Source organism: Pristiophorus japonicus, chromosome 14 (assembly GCF_044704955.1).
Source record: "Pristiophorus japonicus isolate sPriJap1 chromosome 14, sPriJap1.hap1, whole genome shotgun sequence".
Taxonomy (NCBI): domain Eukaryota; kingdom Metazoa; phylum Chordata; class Chondrichthyes; family Pristiophoridae; genus Pristiophorus; species Pristiophorus japonicus.
Window position 1 is genome coordinate 76943326 of NC_091990.1, and position 19667 is coordinate 76962992.

Consider the following 19667-nt stretch of genomic DNA (forward strand, 5'->3'; position numbering starts at 1 on the left):
CACGGATAGGCTAAGTTACAGTGTTACACGGATAGACTATGTTGCAGTGTTACACGGATAGACTGAGTTACAGTGTTACACAGATAGACTAAGTTACAGTGTTACTCAGGATAGACTAAGTTGCAGTGTTACATGGATAGATAAAGTTACAGTGTTACATGGATAGACTAACTTGCAGTGTTACACGGATAGACTAAGTTACATTGTTACACGAATAGTCTAAGTTACAGTGTTACACGGATAGACTAAGTTTCAGTGTTGCACGGATAGACTAAGTTGCAGTGTTACACGGATAGACTAAGTTATAGTGTTACACAGATAGACTAACTTGCAGTGTTACATGGATAGACTAAGTTGCTGTGTTACGCAGGATACACTAAGTTACAGTGTGACACAGGATAGACTAAGTTACAGTGTTACACGGATCGACAAAGTTGCAGTGTTACACGAATAGTCTAAGTTACAGTGTTACATGGATAGACAAAGTTACACTGTTACACTGATAGACTAAGTTGCTGTGTTACGCTGAATAGACTAAGTTACAGTGTGACACAGGAGAGACTAAATTGCAGTGTTACACGGATAGACTAAGTTAGTGTTACACGGATAGACTAAGTTGCAGTGTTACATGGATTGACTAAGTTGCTGTGTTACACGGATAGACTAAGTTGTAGTGTTACACGGATAGACTAAGTTACAGTGTTACACGGATAGCCTAAGTTGCAGTGTTACACGGATAGACTAACTTGCGGTGTTGCATTGATCGACTAAGTTGCTGTGTTACATGGATAAACTAATTTGCAGTGTTACACGCATAGACTAATTTACATTGTTACACAGATAAACTAAGTTGCAGTGTTACACGGATAGACTAAGTTACAGCGTTACACGGATAGACTAAGTTACAGTGTTACATGGATAGACTAAGTTACAGTGTTACACTGATAGACTAAGTTACAGTATTACACCGGATAGACTAAGTTACAGTGTTACACAGGATAGCCTAAGTTACATTGTTTCATGGATAGACTCAGTTGCAGTGTTACACGGCTAGAGTAAGTTGTAGTGGACACGGAGAGACTAATTTTCTGGGTTACATGGATAGACTAAGTTACAGTTTTACATGGAAAGACTAGGTTGCAGTGCTACACGGATAGACTAAGTTACAGTGTTACATGGATAGACTAAATTACAGTGTTACACGGATAGACTGGTTGTAGTGTTACACGGATAGACTAAGTTACAGTGTTACACGGATGGACTAAATTACAGTGTTGCACGGATAGACTAGGTTGTAGTGTTACACGGAGAGACTAGGTTGCAGTGTTACACGGATAGACTAAGTTGCAGTTTAACACGGATAGACTAAGTTGCAGTGTTACACAGGATAGCCTAAGTTACATTGTTTCATGGATAGACTCAGTTGCAGTGTTACACGGCTAGAGTAAGTTGTAGTGGACACGGAGAGACTAATTTTCTGGGTTACATGGATAGACTAAGTTACAGTTTTACATGGAAAGACTAGGTTGCAGTGCTACACGGATAGACTAAGTTACAGTGTTACACGGATAGACTAAATTACAGTGTTACACGGATAGACTGGTTGTAGTGTTACACGGATAGACTAAGTTACAGTGTTACACGGATGGACTAAATTACAGTGTTGCACGGATAGACTAGGTTGTAGTGTTACACGGAGAGACTAGGTTGCAGTGTTACACGGATAGACTAAGTTGCAGTTTAACACGGATAGACTAAGTTGCAGTGTTACACAGGTAGACTAAGTTGCAGTGTTACATGGATAGACTAAATTACAGACTAAGTTGCAGTGTTACACGGATAGACTAACTTGCGGTGTTACATGGATCGACTAAGTTGCTGTATTACATGGATAGACTAAATTACATTGTTACACGAATAGTCTAAGTTACAGTGTTACATGGATAGACTAAGCTGCAGTGTTACAGGGATAGACTAAGTTGCTGTGTTACACGGATTGACTAAGTTACAGTGTTACACGGATAGGCTAAGTTACAGTGTCACACGGATAGACTAAGTTGCAGTGTTACACGGATAGACTAAGTTACAGTGTTACACGGATAGCCTAAATTGCAGTGTTACACGGATTGACTAACTTGCAGTGTTACATGGATCGACTAAGTTGCTGTGTTACATGGATAGACTGAGTTACATTGTTACACGAATAGTCTAAGTTACAGTGTTACATGGATAGACTAAGTTACAGTGTTACATGGATAAACTAAGTTGCAGTGTTACACGGATAAACTAAGTTACAGTATTACACGGATAGACTAAGTTACAGTGTTGCACGGATAGACTAAGTTGCAGTGTTGCACGGATAGACTAAATTACAGTGTTACACTGATAGACTAAGTTGCTGTGTTACGCAGGATAGACTAAGTTACAGTGTTACACAGATAGACTAAGTTGCAGTGTTACACGAATTGTCAAAGTTACAGTATTACATGGATAGACTAAGTTACATTGTTACACGAATAGTCTAAGTTACAGTGTTACATGGCTAGACTAAGTTACAGTGTTACACTGATGGACTAAGTTGCTGTGTTACGCAGGATAGACTGAGTTACAGTGTGACACAGAAGAGACTAAGTTACAGTGTTACACAGGATAGACTAAGTTACAGTGTTATACGATTATACTAAGTTACAGTGTTACACGGGATAAACTAAGTTACAGTATTACACCGGATAGACTAATTACAGTGTTACACAGGATAGCCTAAGTTACATTGTTACATGGATAGACTCAGTTGCAGTGTTACACGGCTAGATTAAGTTGTAGTGGACACGGAGAGACTAATTTTCTGGGTTACATGGATAGACTAAGTTACAGTGTTACATGGATAGACTAAGTTACATTGTTACACGAATAGTCTAAGTTACAGTGTTACATGGCTAGACTAAGTTACAGTGTTAGACTGATAGTCTAGGTTGTAGTGTTACACGGATAGACTAAGTTACAGTGTTACACGGATGGACTAAATTACAGTGTTGCACGGATAGACTAGGTTGTAGTGTTACATGGATAGACTAGGTTGCAGTGTTACACGGATAGACTAGATTGCAGTGTTACACGGATAAACTAAGTTGCAGTGTTACACGGATAGACTAAGTTGCAGTGTTACATGGATAGACTAATTTACAGTGTTACACGGATAGACTAGGTTGCAGTGTTACACGGATAGACTAAGTTGCAGTGTCACATGGATAGACTAAATTACAGTGTTACACGGATAGACTAGGCTGTAGTGTTACACGGATAGACTAGGTTGCATTGTTACACGGATAGACTAAGTTGCAGTGTTACACGGATAGACTAGGTTGCAGTGTTACATGGATAGAATAAGTTACAGTGTTACACGGATAGACAAAGTTGCAGCGAAACATGGATAGACTGAGTTGCTGTGTTACACGGCAAGACTAAGTTGCTGTGTTACATGGATAGACTAACTTACAGTGTTACACAGGATAGACTAAGTTTTAGTGTTACACAGATAGACTAAGTTACATTGTTACACGGATAAACTAAGTTGCAGCGATACATGGATAGACTAAGTTACAGTGTTATACCATTGGACTAAGTTGCTGTGATACACGGATAGACTGAGTTGCCATATTACATGGATAGACTATGTTGCAGAGTTACATGCCCCTCAGAATATGTCACAATGATTGTGGTCGGAGTCTTACCGCGAGTGGATGCCTCCAACCTGTAAAATTTCTGCTAATTTACCTGGTTTAGCGGGAGGTTTGGAGATTTATGGTCCTGGGCCTCTCCGCGAAGGCATGAGTAGAGACCCACATATTCCAAGGATATAGGTGCTTCGCGCGCATCCCTGGGATCATGTGGTCCGGCCCAACCAATCAAAAAAGGGGTAGTTACATTCATTATGTTGAGTTCCGTATCACCATAAGTATGAAAGAGATTACCACCCAAAACACACAAACACTTAAAATAGATTTTTTTGAACATCACCTATTGATCAAATTAATCAAAATGGACATTAATTAATTGTTTAAAACAAAAATTTTATTTTTTTAAAAATAAATTTACATATTTTAAAGGGTGTAAAAATAAACTTGTGTTATTTAGTAGGATTTTAAATGTTTAAATTATTGCCTGCTTTTATCAGTCGGAAGAATTTCGAGGGCATTCGATGGGCAGAAGTTGGGCAAGTAGACCAACTCTCCACCCGCTGCACTTCCGGGCGTATGCACTCTGTCAATCTTGACAGATCGCACGTTCTAGTGTAGCCAGACGTGCTTCACATATCTAAACTGGGAACTTGCAGGGCCCGCAGGCATGTGTGCACCATGTAGGTGCCTGTAGAGGCTGTAAATTCAGGACCATCGTCGCAGTTTCAAGTTGATAACTAAGTTAGTGTTACATGAATTATCTTTATCACTGAGTTACATGGACAGACTATGTCACAACATTACGTAGATCATCATCATCATAAGGCAGTCCCTCGGAATAGAGGAAGACTTGCTTCCACTCCTGAAGTGAGTTCTTTGGTGGCTGAACAGTCCAATATGAGAGCCACAGTCTCTGTGTCACAGATGGGACAGATAGTCGTTGAGGGAAAGGGTAGGTGGGACTGATTTGCCGCGCGCTCTTTCCGCTGTCAGCGCTTGATTTCTGCATGCTCTCGGCGTTGAGACTCGAAGTGCTCAGCGCCCTCCCGGATGCACTTCCTCCACTTAGGGCGGTCTCTAAGCCAGTGACGCCCAGGTGTCAGTGGGGATGTCGCACTTTATCAGGGAGGCTTTGAGGGTGTCCTTGTAGAGTTTCCGCTGCCCATCTTTGGCTCGTTTGCCATGAGGGAGCTTTGGAAGTCTCGTGTCTAGCATGCGGACTATGTGGCCTACCCAGCGGAGCTGATCAAGTGTGGTCAGTGCTTCAATGCTGGGAATGTTGGCCTGAATGAGATCGCTGATGTTGGTGCGTCCGTCCTCCCAGGGGATTTGTAGGATCTTGCAGAGACATCATTGGTGATATTTCTCCAGCAACTTGAGGTGTCTACTGTACATGGTCCATGTCTCTGAGCCATACAGGAGGCCAGGTATTACTACAGCCCTGTAGACCATGAGCTTGGTGGCAGTTTTGAGGGCCTGGTCTTCAAACACTCTTTTCCTCAGGCAGCCGAAGGTGTCCAGGGCCGCGCCATGGATCTTGATGACTGGGAGCAAGTGCTGTGCAGTGAGGACAGGCTGGTGAAGGACCTTTGTCTTGTGGATGTTTAGCATAAGGCCCATGCGTTCGGATGCCTTAGTAAATATGTCGACTATGTCCTGGAGTGCAGCCTCTGTATGTGCGCAAACGCAGACATCGTCCGCGTACTGTAGCTCGACGACAGAGGTTGGGGTGTAGCCTGGAGATGGCGCAGGTTGAACAGGTTCCCACTGGTTCTGTAGTTTAGTTCCACTGCAGCGGGGAGCTTGTTGACTGTGAGGTGGAGCATGGCGGTGAGAAAGATTGAGAAGAGGGTTGGGGCGATGATGCATCCCTGTTTGACCCCGGTCCAGACGTGGTGGATCCATTGATATGGTTCACGGCCTGCATGTCGTTGTGGCTCAGGCGGAGGATGGTGACGAACTTTTGGGGGCATCCGAAACGGAGGAGGTATTAAGTTGCAGGACTACATGGTTGGATTGCATTGCAGTTACATGCGTAAAGTGCAACATCCCCACTGACAACCTGGGAGTCCCTGGCCAAAGACTGCCCTAAGTGGAGGAAGAGCATCCGGGAGGGCACTAAGCAACTCGTCGCCGAGAGCATGCAGAAATCAAGTGCAGGCAGCAGAAAGAGCGTGCGGCAAACCAGTCCCACCCACCCCTTCGCTCAACGACTATCTGTCCCACCTGTGACACAGAGACTGTGGCTCTCGTATTGGACTGTTCAGTCACCTAAGAACTCATGTTAAGAGTGGAAGCAAGTCTTCCTCGATTCCGTGGGATGATAATATCACATTGTTACAGCATTATTTGGGTGCACCATGTTTTGACTGCATTATTTTTGGGCAGACGATATCGCAGCATTATTCTGGTACATTGCGTCTCAGCGATATATGGATAGTCTCTGCGATCGGGCTGTAAATGCAGGAGTCCAGGATGTGCTAAACAGAGAGTCACTGCAACAGATGCAGAATGCACAGATTTTCGCGATAAGATCCACCCACTGTATTGGAAGCAGTCATTCATGTACATTGAAAGTACGTATAGATAACATCCCCTTTCCAACCACACCTCATAATAAATTTTATGGCCCTGAACAAATGGTTTAAAAGGTGCGATTTCTGTTGAGGTGAGCTTGCAGTTTTAGCCATCATTGGATCCGGTCAACCATGGGACCGTGGAGCATAATTATATGGATACTTAGCTGGGCTGCTTCATATACGTTCTGTGTGGAAATCAAACATGGTGAGCTTGAACGATTTGAAAAATGTACTCTTTCGGAGGGCAGCAATAATCTGTTTAATTTAGCAGTGTAGACATTGGGTTTATAAAAGATGAGGAGTAGACAGTGATATGCAAAGATTCATGGAAAATGAGGGAAGAGTTTTATTTTACTGATCTCATTGTGTGTATTGAGAGTGCAAATTGCAGCTATTTCTCAGTCTGAGTTTTTCTACATGATTGCTCAATGTTAAACTTTGTATTTTGCAGCCAGACTACCGAACCACAGAGATCATGTCTGCAGCACCTGGGGAAACAATCACTTCAAGACCTTCGATGGGGATGTTTATAAGTTTCCTGGAACTTGTGACTATAACTTTGTGTCTGACTGTAATGAGCAGTATGAAGATTTCTCCATTCAAATTAAGCGCACCGTCACCAAGGGGCATCCCAAACTACATTCCATCACAGCAACAATCAAGGATATTGAGATTTATATGACACCCAAAATTGTGGTCATCAATGAAGCTATGTAAGTGAGATAGTAAAATATTTTGAACTGAATATATATTTAATGTCAGTGCCTGGGCAGTACATAGTCACAGATGGCCTGTGTTACCCACAGTTTGACCCCAGCTATAACCTACTCAACAAATTTCTACTTTTAAAAACCTTTTCTCTCTCTCCCTTATGCTCCTCCTATCCTGAAATCGCTAGGGTAGATTTTTTTTGCCAATTTATGTTTCAATGGGATGAAATTTGCACAGGTTCTATTTTGGGTGTGTGACCAGATTACTGCCCATACGGTGATGATCAAAATTCATCTCGTTGCCTCCTTGCTGGGTACAGTTCTGTGGACCCAGTAACTGCTCCCAAATGGCCACTGTTCTGTGTGAGCCAAGACATGAATGCCAGCAGGCTACCTGACCAACAGGCATCAGAGTGAGCCTAATCCAGCTGAGATTAGCTAACTCAGCACGGACCAGATATGACATTTCGCAACTAGTCCGTGTGGCTCAGTTGCTCACTGCGACACCAGAAAAGCCCACAAACAAAAGCCTAATGTTTAATGTTCAAATAATGATTCACTCTGTCTTTCACACAATATCTTGTGTTTCCAAACTTAAAATGTAAAACAAGTACTGCTAAAGGCTATGTTACTCCTGTTACTCCCGGGTTTTGCTTTACTCTGTATCTAACCCCGTGCTGTACCAGCCCTGGGAGTGTTTGATGGGACAGTGTAGAGGGAGATTTACTCTGTATCTAACCTGTACTGTACCTGCCCTGGGAGTGTTTGATGGGACAGTGTAGAGGAAGATTTACTCTGCATCTAACCCATGCTGTACCTGCCCTGGGAGTGTTTGATGGGACACTGTAGAGGGAGATTTACTCTGTATCTAACCTGTGCTGTACCTGCCCTGGGAGTTTTTGATGGGGCAGTGTAGAGGGAGATTTACTCTGTATATATCCTGCGCTATGCAACTTCAGCGATAGGGCTAGGGAAACCCCACAAAAACATACATGCTGTTTACTCCATTCTTGTGGGAGCCATTTTCCCATAAATGGTAAATCTCACTCTTCTCTACTCCAACATTATATTTTATTGTCTTTCTGAGCAGCACTGCTGCCTCTGACTAGCAAGTGCCTCTCTAAGTGAGGGAGCTAATTTAGTTTAATATTTAGATCTTATACTGCATGTATATGTACTATGTAAACAATGATAGGGCCCAAATTTCCCCAGGAGTTTCTGGAATATCTTTATAGTTGCAAGTCTGGCTATTTAATTTGCGCCAGTGTAAATGAATTAGTTAGGTTTTTTTTTAAGGTTTTTTTTCAAAAGGAGGCGTTACCAGCCACTTACATTTGTTTTGGTCATTGAAGCAAGTTTGGCCAGCTAAAAGTTGGCCAAACTAACTTAGGCCAGCGTAAGTGGGCACTCTTGTACGTTCAGAAAAACCTTGCGGTGACTTAAGAAATCAGCGCAGGCAGCCAGAGATAGGAGGGGGAAGGGGACCTTGCAAAGCACTAACCACCTTCACAACAACATTAAAGATGCATAAATACATTTAAAGTACAAAGCACTAAACAAAGCAGCACATTTGCATCAAGCACAAAACAAAGCACAAAAAGTAATAAGCAATTAATTAACAAATAAAAAATAGAAGTAACCCTGCACCTAAAGCACCAAGACCAAAGTAATAAGCAATCAATCAAGGGAGTCCATTCAGCCAGGGCTAGGGACGGTGTGCTTCGGGCCCCTCCCACACAGCCTGCAGCGCACACTCACAGATTCGGCCTGCCAGGAGCTACTGGCACATGTGCACAGACTCTAGCGCGCATGTGCAGAGGTCCCGGCACTGTTTTCAGCGCCGGGACATGGCTCCGCCCCCAATCCACTGGGCCACGCTACACCACCACCGAGGTAGAGGCTGGGGAGCGGCCAGAATCGGGAGGAAGATTTTCAGCGCGCTTGGAGACGGACAAAAGCGGCGCACCTCAGGTGAGGACACCAGAAAAAGGGGTTGGGGAAATTTGAGCTCATAAACACTGAAGCAGCTGGTTAGACTTCCCACATCTTGTTCTCTGATAGAATCAGTATATTTGTGAAATATTTCAATACATTTCTCATTATCATCCTAAAGAGGAATATCTGTAGATAAGCAGCTAGTAATCAATGTTAGCATTAGTGTTAACAAATTATTCAATGACCTTAGGCTTGCCTACTGCTTAATCAGCACATTTATTAATGAATCTCAATATGACTTTACAACATTGTGTAAAAATGCACATCTGCAGATCCTGTCACACTCAGTGATGCTCTAATGGCTGTGACTGCAGCACTAAAATACAAGTAGCGACCTATTGGTGCCAACTACACTGATACCTGGGTTGAGACTACCCAGCCTTGTTTCACTTCAGACTATTTTAGGCAGCAACAGAGGAGCCTTTCATCTCATCATTCCGAACTGAATTTGGTCTTGGACCTGGGAGGTGAAAAGTCAACGTGCTAAACTGTCACATCACCTTGTACCCTGGCAGAAGTTGTTTCTGAAGGACAGGTAGAAACATAGAAAATAGGAGCAGTAGTAGGCTATTCGGCCCTTCGAGCCTGCACCACCATTCAATAAGATCATGGTTGATCCTCTATCTCAATACCATATTCTCGCTTTTCCCCCATACACCTTGGTGCCTTTTGCAACTAGAAATCTATCTCCTTCTTAAATATATTCAGTGACTTGGCCTCCACAGCCTTCTGTGGTAGAGAATTCCAAAGGTTCACCACCCTCTGAGTGAAAAAATTTCTCCTTATCTCAGTCCTAAATTTCCTACCCCATATCCTGAGACTGTGACCTCTTGTTCTAGACTACCCAGCCAGGGGAAACATCCTCCCCGCATCCAGTCTGTCCAACCCCATCAGAATTTTATATTAGGTATTACAGTAGACTTTGGGCCTTAGCAATTGTCTCTAGTTTCAGATCTCCATCGGTCAGCATCATGCAGGAAGTCTAGTCATACGTCTTTAACTGATGTTTTTCAGAGTCTCGCTCCCTTACTTTGGACCTGGTCTGTATGTAGAACGAAATGCTCAGTACACTAAGCTCTATGGAAAATTTGGGTTGACTCTGATGTGGAACAGAGAGGATGCTCTTATGGTAAGTTCAAACATTGGAGAAAGTTTTAAAACGAATTCCATTACTGTAATGAGTTGCACAAATTTGTACAGTGACAGATGTGAGTAACCTGCAGGCAGGGGGAACACATAGAAACATAGAAAATAGGTGCAGGAGTAGGCCATTCGGTCCTTCGAGCCTGCACCACCATTCATGGCTGATCATGCAACTTCAGTACCCCATTCCTGCTTTCTCTCCATACCCCTTGGTCCCTTTAGCCATAAGGGCCACATCTAACTCCCTCTTGAATATATCTAACGAACTGGCCTCAACAACTTTCTGTGGTAGAGAATTCCATAGGTTCACAATTCTCTGAGTGAAGAGGTTTCTCCTCATCTCGGTCCTAAATGGCTTACCCCTTATTCTTAGACTGTGACCCCTGGTTCTGGACTTCCCTAACATCGGGAACATTCTTCCTGCATCTAACCTGTCCAATCCCATCAGAATTATATATGTTTCTATGAGATCCCCTCTCGTTCTTCTAAATTCCAGTGAATATAAGCCTAGTCGATTCAGTCTTTCTTCATATGTCAGTTCTGCCATCTTGGGAATCAGTCTGGTGAACCTTTGCTGCACTCCCTCAATAGCAAGAATGTCCTTCCTCAGATTAGAGACCAAAAATGCACACAATACTCAAGGTGTGGTCTCACCAAGGTCCTGTACAACTGCAGTAAGACCTCCCTGCTCCGATACTCAAATCTCCTCGCTATGAAGGCCAGCATGCAATTTGCTTTTTTTACTGCCTGCTGTACCTGCATGCCTACCTTCAATGACTGATGTACCATGACACCCAGGTCTCGTTGCACCTCCCCTTTTACTAATCTGTCACCATTCAGATAATAATCTGCTTTCCTGTTTTTGCCACCAAAGTGGATAACCTCACACTTATCCACATTATATTTGCATGTGCCATGCATTTGCCCATTCATCTAACCTGTCCAAGTCCCCTTGCAGCCTCTTAGCATCCTCCTCACAGCTCACACTGCCACCCAGCTTAGTGTCATCTGCAAACTTGGAGATATTACATTCAATTCCTTCGTCTAAATCATTAATGTATATTGTAAATAGCTGGGGTCCCAGCACTGAACCTTGCATGACCCCACTAGTCACTGTCTGCCATTCTGAGAAGGATCCGTTTAATCCCACTCTCTGCTTCCAATCTGCCAACGAGTTCTCTATCGACATCAGTACATTAACCCCAATACCATGTGCCTTAATTTTGCACACTAATCTCTTGTGTGGGACCTTGTTAAAAGCTTTTTGAAAGTCCAAATATGCCACATCCACTGGTTCTCCCTTGTCCACTCTAGGAACATAGAAAATCGGTGCGGGAGTAGGCCACTCGGCCCTTCGAGTCTGCAACACCATTCAATAAGATCATGGCTGATCATTCCCTCAGTACCCCTTTCCTTTTTTCTCTGCATACCCCTTGATCCCTTTGGCCGTAAGGGCCATATCTAACTCTCTCTTGAATATATCCAATGAACTGGCATCAACAACTCTCTGCGGTAGGGAATTCCACAGGTTAACAACTCTCTGAGTGAAGAAGTTTCTCCTCATCTCGGTCCTAAATGGCCTACCCCTTATCCTAAGACTGTGTTCCCTGGTTCTGGACTTCCCCAACATCGGGAACATTCTTCCCGCATCTAACCTGTCCAGTCCCGTCAGAATTTTATAGGTTTCTATGAGATCCCCTCTCATCCTTCTAAACTCCAGTGTATAAAGGCCCAGTTGATTCAGTCTCTCCTCAGATGTCAGTCCAGCCATCCCGGGAATTAGTCGAGTGAACCTTCGCTGCACTCCCTCAATAGCAAGAACGTGCTTCCTCAGATTAGGAGACCAAAACTGAACACAATATTCCAGGTGAGGCCTCACCAAGGCCCTGTACACTGCAGTAAGACCTCCCTGCTTCTATACTCAAATCCCCTAGCTATGAAGGCCTTTTTCACTGCCTGCTGTACCTGCATGCCAACTTTCAATGACTGATGAACCATGCCACCCAGGTCTCATTGCACCTCCCCTTTGCCTAATCTGCCACCATTCAGATAATATTCTGCCTTCCTGTTTTTGCCACCAAAGTGGATAACCTCACATTTATCCACATTATACTGCATCTGCCATGTATTTGCCCAAATCACCTTACCTGTGCAAGTCACCCTGCAGCCTCTTAGCGTCCTCCTCACAGCTCACACCGCCACCCAGTTTAGTGTCATCTGCAAACTTGGAGATATTACACTCAATTCCTTCATCTAAATAATTAATGTATATTGTAAAGAGCTGGAGTCCCAAGCACTGAGCCTTGCGGCACCCCACTAGTCACTGCCTGCCATTCTGAAAAGAATCCGTATATCCCGGGTCTCTGCGTCCTGTCTGCCAACCAGTTCTCATCCATGTCAGTACATTTTCCCCAATACCATGTGCTTTGATTTTGCACACCAATCTCTTGTGTGGAACCTTGTCAAAAGCCTTTTGAAAGTTCAAATACACCACATCCAATGGTTCTCCCTTGTCCATTCTACTAGTTACATCCTCAAAAAATTCCAGAAGATTTGTCAAGCATGATTTCCCTTTTATAAATCCATGCTGACTCGGACTGATCCTGTCACTGCTTTCCAAATGCGCTGTTATTTCATCTTTAATAATTGATTCCAACATTTTCCCCACTACTGATGTCAGGCTAACTGGTCTATAATTAGCCGTTTTCTCTCTCCCTCATTTTTTAAAAAGTGGTGTTACATTAGCTATTCTCCAGTACATAGGAACTGATCTAGAGTCGATAGATTGTTGGAAAATTATCATCAATGCATCCACTATTTCTATGGCCACTTCCTTAAGTACTCTGGGATGCAGACTATCAGGCCCCGGGGATTTATCGGCCTTCAATCCCATCAATTTTTCTAACACAATTTCCTGCCTGATAAGGATATCCTTCAGTTCCTCCTTCTCATTAGACCCTCGGTCCCTTAGTACTTCCGGAAAGTTATTTGTGTCTTCCTTCATGAAGACAGAACCAAAGTATTTGTTCAACTGGTCTGCAATTTCTTTGTTCCCCATTATAAATTCACCTGAATGTGACTGCAAGGGACCTACGTTTGTCTTCACTAATCTTTTTCTCTTCACATATCTATAGAAGCTTTTGCAGTCAGTTTTTATGTTCCTGGCAAGCTTCCTCTTATACTCTATTTCCCCCCTCCTAATTAAACCCTTTGTCCTCCTCTGCTGAATTCTAAATTTCTCCCACTCCTCAGGTTTGCTGCTTTTTCTGGCCAATTTATATGTCTCTTCCTTGGATTTATCCTTAATTTCCCTTGTTAGCCACGGTTGAGCCACCTTCCCCAGACAGGGATGTACAATTGTTGAAGTTCATCCATGTGATCTTTAAATGTTTGCCATTGCCTATCCACCGTCAACCCTTTAAGTATCATTTGCCAGTCTATTCTAGCCTATTCATGCCTCATACCATCAAAGTTACCTTTACTTAAGTTCAGGACCCTAGTCTCTGAATTAACTGGGTCACCCTCCATCTTAATGAAGAATTCTACCATATTTTGGTCACTCTTCCCCAAGGGGCCTTGCACAACAAGATTGCTAATTCGTCCTTTCTCATTACACAACACCCAGTCTAGGATGGTCAGCCCTTTAGTTGGTTCCGCGACATATTACTACTAGTTACATTCTCAAAAAACTCTGTTTGAAGATTTGTCAAGCATCATTTCCCTTTCATAAATCCATGCTGACTTGGACATTACTTGTGTCATAAATTTTAAAAACTATACAAGGCGAGACCTCTATGGTTATTATGAGCTCACCATACAGTGTTTGGACTGAGGATCAATCCGAGGTATGCCATAATCCTGTGGAGCCAGTACATTGTGTAACTGTGAGAATATTTTTATAGTATATACAGTGTCTGTAATATACACAGGCCTGCTATTATGTATAATATACACTGGGTCTGTTTTTCTCTATAAATAACAGTGTCTGCTATGCTGGATACTATAAATAACACACTATTATTGTAATAGGTTTGCCATTCTCTACAATATACACATGCTCTGCTGTTTTGTGTAGTACAGAGGATATGATCGTTCTCTGGAATGCATATAGGAGTTGCTATATGTTGTGTTTATTATGTGGTTGTGCTTTTGCTATGAAGCAATGCACAGGAAATGTCCTCCCTTGTGATTAGTGAAAGAGTGTAGTTACTTCTCTATAAATTGGAGTGCTGGATTACACAGGGCTCACTCTGTACTTCAATCCAAAGGATGTGGGCAGACAAAAAACATCCTACATACGACAAGTGTATCATTCCTACTCTCATGTGTAAGGAGACTCTGAAAGGTACCTTCTGACTGCCTTTGGTGGTCATCAAAGCCAGCCCGCAGAGGATGAAACCACTGGTTTATTTGAGACAGTAAACTAACTAAGGGCGTACAGACAAGATTGGAAAGTGCAAGGGCAGGAAGAGCATCCAATCATTGTGCTTCATGTGGGAGCCAATAATGTCAGTAAAGACAGGCCTGAATTTAGGAGATTAAGAAACAAACTTCAAAGAACAGGACTTCATGGGTGCTAAACTCAATTACCTCCCCATCTGTGCACTCGCATGGGGAATGACCGGAAAATTAGGTAAATTATTGTAGGGCAAAAGGCGAGGTGTCAGGAAGAGGGAGTCCATTTTGTTTGGCATTGGCATCAATTCTGTGACAAATGGGAGCTATTCCATAAGTACGAGCTACATCTGAGTAGGTTTCTCCAGGGGTCCTGCACAACAGCCAGTCTGATTGACAGGCTACTTGCTTGTCGGGCGGGGAATCCTGTGGCACAAGGCCATAGCCTTGGAGCAGGTAGGTGTAGTTGTGGTGGGGGGGTGGAACTCACGGAGAGAGGGGGATGGCACAGAGAGATTGTGGGTGGGGGGTAACAGAGAACGTGGTGCTGGGGTGTGGAGCTCATGGGGGAAGCACAGCGAGATTGTGGGTGAGGGGTAACAGAGAACGTGGTGCTGGGGTGTGGAGCTCATGGGGGAAGCACAGAGAGATCGTGGGTGAGGGGTAACGGAGATCGTGATGGTGGGGATGGGTGGAGATCATGGGGGGGGGCGCAGAGAGATCGTGGGTGGGGGGGTAACAGAGATCGTGGTGTTGGGGCATGGAGCTCATGGGGGAAGCACAGAGAGATCGTGGGTGAGGGGTAACAAAGAACATAGTGGTGGGGTTGTGGGGGGGTGAGAGATAGTAGGTGAGGGAGTAACGGAGAGATCGAGTTAAATGGGCAAGTGACAAGATTTTTAAACTAGGATGGAAGGGGAGCTGAGTTAAAAAAAACAAGCAGAACCAGATGCCAGAAAAGGGGGAAATCGATGTGAATAACAATCATGCAGAAAACAATTTAGCAAGAGTGATATGGAGTAGAGGAATAAAATCAAATAGAATAGATATAAACAGGGAAAAGACTGGTGAAGATAGGGGCTAGCTTGGACAAAAAAAAGCACAGAAAAAGGAGTCGTGTTCAAAAAGAAGCAAAATAATAAATATAAAAATACATGTATTGCAATGCACAGAGTGAGATAACTAAACTGGAGGCCTGGAAACAATTATTTTACAGGAAGATCTGCATCTAATCGCATTAACTGAAACCTGGCTGCAAACTAGGCAAGTTTATAATATAAACTATATAACAGATTTAGGAGGGATAGATAAAATAAGGAGGAGATGGCAATATTGTTTAAAGAGGGAATACAGAAAGGGTTGATGTCGACAAAGAAGGAGTATAACAACAACAACAACAACAACAACGTGTACTTATATAGCGCCTTTAACATAGTAAAATGTCCCAAGACGTTCCCAGGAGCATTATAAGAGAAAAAATTTGACACCGAGGAGAAATTAGGGCAGGAGACCAAAAGCTTGGTCAAAGAGGTAGGTTTTAAGGAGCGTCTTAAAGGAGGAAAGATAGGTAGAGAGGTTTAGACAGGGAGTTCCAGAGCTTAGGACCTAGGCAACAGAAGGCACAGCCACCAATATTGAGCGTTTATAACCAGGGATGCTCAAGAGGACAGAATTAGAGGAGCGCAGACATCTCGGGAGTTGTAGAGCTGAAAGCGATTACAGAGATAGAGATGGATTTGAAAATAAGGATGAGAATTTTGAAATTGAGGCGTTGCTTAACCGGGAGCCAATGTAGGTCAGTGAGCACAGGGGTGATGAGTGAATGGGACTTGGTGTGAGTTAGGACAAACGCAGCCGAGTTTTGGATCACCTCTAGTTTACGTAGGGTAGAATATGGGAGGTTAGTGTAAGCGGTTTTGATCCAAGCCCAATTGCTAGACAGACAGTTCGAATCGCCCCAGCCTTACGAAAGTTCTAGACCTGGGAACTGTTATTCAGAGTGTAAATGAAATGAATCACGGACAGGAATGCTTTGGTGAAAAATCCCCTGATTTTACGTTTTAAAACCCCAGAACTGTAACCCTTGCTGCGTGTCACAGTTCTCTTCTACAGAGACAAGACATCAGTGAAAATGGCTTGTTAATACATGGTTGGGTTCCACTTCACGAGACGTTACAAAAAAATACCGCGCACATTGCACCGTACAGCACTGACATGTGGTAACATATTACAAAAATCACAAGAGCACATATCACGCAATACAGAGTGTGAAACTCTAACCAGAATATACAATACACTTGCTTACAGAACTTTGCTATATTACAAATTTTAGCAGGGAGAAACCATCATCAACATACATCAATTACACCTCTCTGGGTCGATCTCACACCCTTTGCCACTGCGCTTGGAACATCTGGCTCCGTCGCTTGCAGCTGATGTAAAACAAGTAGCCTACAAGCAACAATTGTATGATAACAAAAGCATGGGAACAGACGCGGATCCAGGGAGAAATCTCTCCACGCAGACCAATGTCCCACCACGGTGGCGAGACAATCCGCTTGATCTCCTCCCCCAGTTCTACTGTCTTTTGCTCTAAAGTGTAAAAATGTTTCTGGGAGAGCTCAACGGTCTTTATTAACTCAGTGAGGTGTTCCGGTAGAAAAGGGATCGGGTACTCGAAATGCTCCACATAGTCCTGGAGATGCGTAAAGGTTTTGTTCACAGTGAGGTGAATGGTCGAGGGTTTGCTCTTGTGCCACTTGAACCTCAGCCTTGAAACAAAAGCTGCTGTCGCTCACTGGACACCACATGCCTTGGCTGTACCGGTAGTGGAGCGCACTTGTGGTGACACAGTATGTCCCACTCCCCACGTATGCTACCTTTGGAGGTACGTGATCTGATGCCATCACTTCCATGGTGCAATTGATAGGTTCTGCTCCTGCAGAAGCAAATCCACATTCTGATCGAGCAAAAGCATTCAAGTGCTGGGGACACAGTATTACATGTGCACACTGGCTCTGGCATCAGTGCCTGTCATAGCAAGCTCCCACTTTATAACATACAGCGGGACCGCTTTAAAACGAACACGCACTCTTCCACAAATGACTCCGATATTCCCAACCCTGTATAACGGTGCTGGCTGGGGTGACCGCCCATTACCGGCATCCATACTACAATTCTCATCGCTGCATGGTTAGACCGCCCACAATCTACAGGGTAGGCTTCAGAGTCTAAACGAAGCTGGCACAAGCTCAATGAATTGCTATACGGGTGCAGCGCGGCGAGATGCTTGTTGCTTAACCATGAAGGGACGCAACCTTGCCTCAGGTCCCTCAGGTTACTGCGGCCCTCGCCCAGCAACCATGCTCCATACAACATACATACCTCATTCCGTGCAGCCTGCTCCGAGGCGTTCCTGTCCTCCCGTATCAAATCATTAACAGTTTTAGCATGCCTCTCCAGCTCCGCAATGACCTCCTTTAAATGAACGGTCATTGCCTGGTCCTCATGAATTTCTGAACCCACCACTGTGTTCTCTTCCCCAGAATCTTATGCAGTTCATTCTTTAACCCAGTGATCTGCATCTGGAGTTTTACATTATCCATACTATTAACAATACCCATTCCTGTACTGAACGCCGTGGCTACATCGTTCCAGGTCCCTCTTCTCTTCCTCCCAGACCCCACACTATTCCCAACATTCAGATCATAAAGCTGGTCTTTATCTACATTTCCATAGTCCAGTTCATAAAACTCCTGAAACATCACTTTTAACAGAGCTTCATAAAGCTTCTCCCTCTTCTTTGGGCACCACACAGGCAGGTGGACTTCAGTCAGGTTCAGGATCACGGATGCCACGGAGTAGTGGACATTCTGAAACAAAACTTTGTCAGTAGGGATTAACACCAACCCATTCCCCGGACCCCTGGTGGTGGTGGGACACCTATCTACAGTCGTCTGTACCATCGGGGCTCTGGGCGGGGGCTATCTGGTGTATGAGATGAGCTCTATGACATTGATTGTGTTCGGGGGATTTGGGATCACACAGACATTGGGACTCAAACCCACACAGACAAACAATGTAGGCTGGGCTTCAAACCCACGCAGACAAGACATTGGGCCTTGAACCCACACAGACGCTGGGCCTGAAACCCACACAGACAAGACATTGGGCCTTGAACCCACACAGACACTGGGCTTCAAACCCATACAGACAAGACATTGGGCCTCGAACCCACACAGACACTGGGCTTCAAACCCATACAGACAAGACATTGGGCCTCGAACCCACACAGACACTGGGCTTCAAACCCATACAGACAAGACATTGGGCCTCGAACCCACACAGACACTGGGCTTCAAACCCATACAGACAAGACATTGGGCCTTGAACCCACACAGACACTGGGCCTCAAACCCATGCAGACAAGACATTACATGGTTCCCTTGTTTCTCCTTCCACCACTTCTCCCAACACACTCTCGTATCTTTGGCTCGATTCACTCCTATTAAGACAAAAAAAATGAAAGAAAAATCTTTTGCTCTATTGGGGCCACCCCCTCACAGGTCCTTCTCCAGTTATTCACATATTTTTCATCTTTAAATCAATTTAGCTAAGTCAAATTTTTAATTTCACAAAACCCAAGTCCAGCCTTTGTGATCTAAATTACTGGAGTTCACACAGCACTGCCCCATACAGGTTCAAGTTCAGCTACTCCTTGAGGTCATTTCCATATAAATCAATTACACCTCTCCAGTAATTGCCTGCTTGAAAGTAAAAGAAAAGAACATCCATTGTGGCCTTTCTGTCCGCCCAATGGATTAATTCATCCAGCTGATTTTCCCTTACGGTTACTGAGGGAAAACATCCACTCAAATATAACTTCAAATTTTACAAATGCTGGAATAAATATTTCACTCTTGACAAGGTGTTGCTTTCTGCTTGTACAGAGTGTTACCCTTTTTTTTAAAGTTTGACAAACACGCATACTAATGCATGGTAACACGCATACCAATAGCTTACACATTACAATGGTTCTCTCTTTCATACATAATAGCAGCACACAGCCTTTTCCACTGGTCACATTCTTGAATTGGTCGGAAATGTTTTATTTTAAAAATACCAAATATATGTGATTGCCTCATGTCCAGAACTAGAGGTTTTTCACA

General features: G+C 43.8%; 1 protein-coding gene across 1 annotated transcript in view; it reads left to right on the plus strand.

Moving 5' to 3' along the window:
- The first annotated feature begins 6385 nt into the window (after nucleotides 1–6385).
- LOC139279612 (mucin-2-like) overlaps nucleotides 6386–19667 on the plus strand; it is an 83857-nt gene continuing 70575 nt past the window's right edge. The window contains exons 1-3 of the mRNA XM_070898727.1: nucleotides 6386–6461; nucleotides 6708–6969; nucleotides 9976–10090. Of these exons, the coding sequence (XP_070754828.1) occupies nucleotides 6386–6461; nucleotides 6708–6969; nucleotides 9976–10090 (453 nt within the window). The remainder of the gene's footprint in view (nucleotides 6462–6707; nucleotides 6970–9975; nucleotides 10091–19667) is intronic.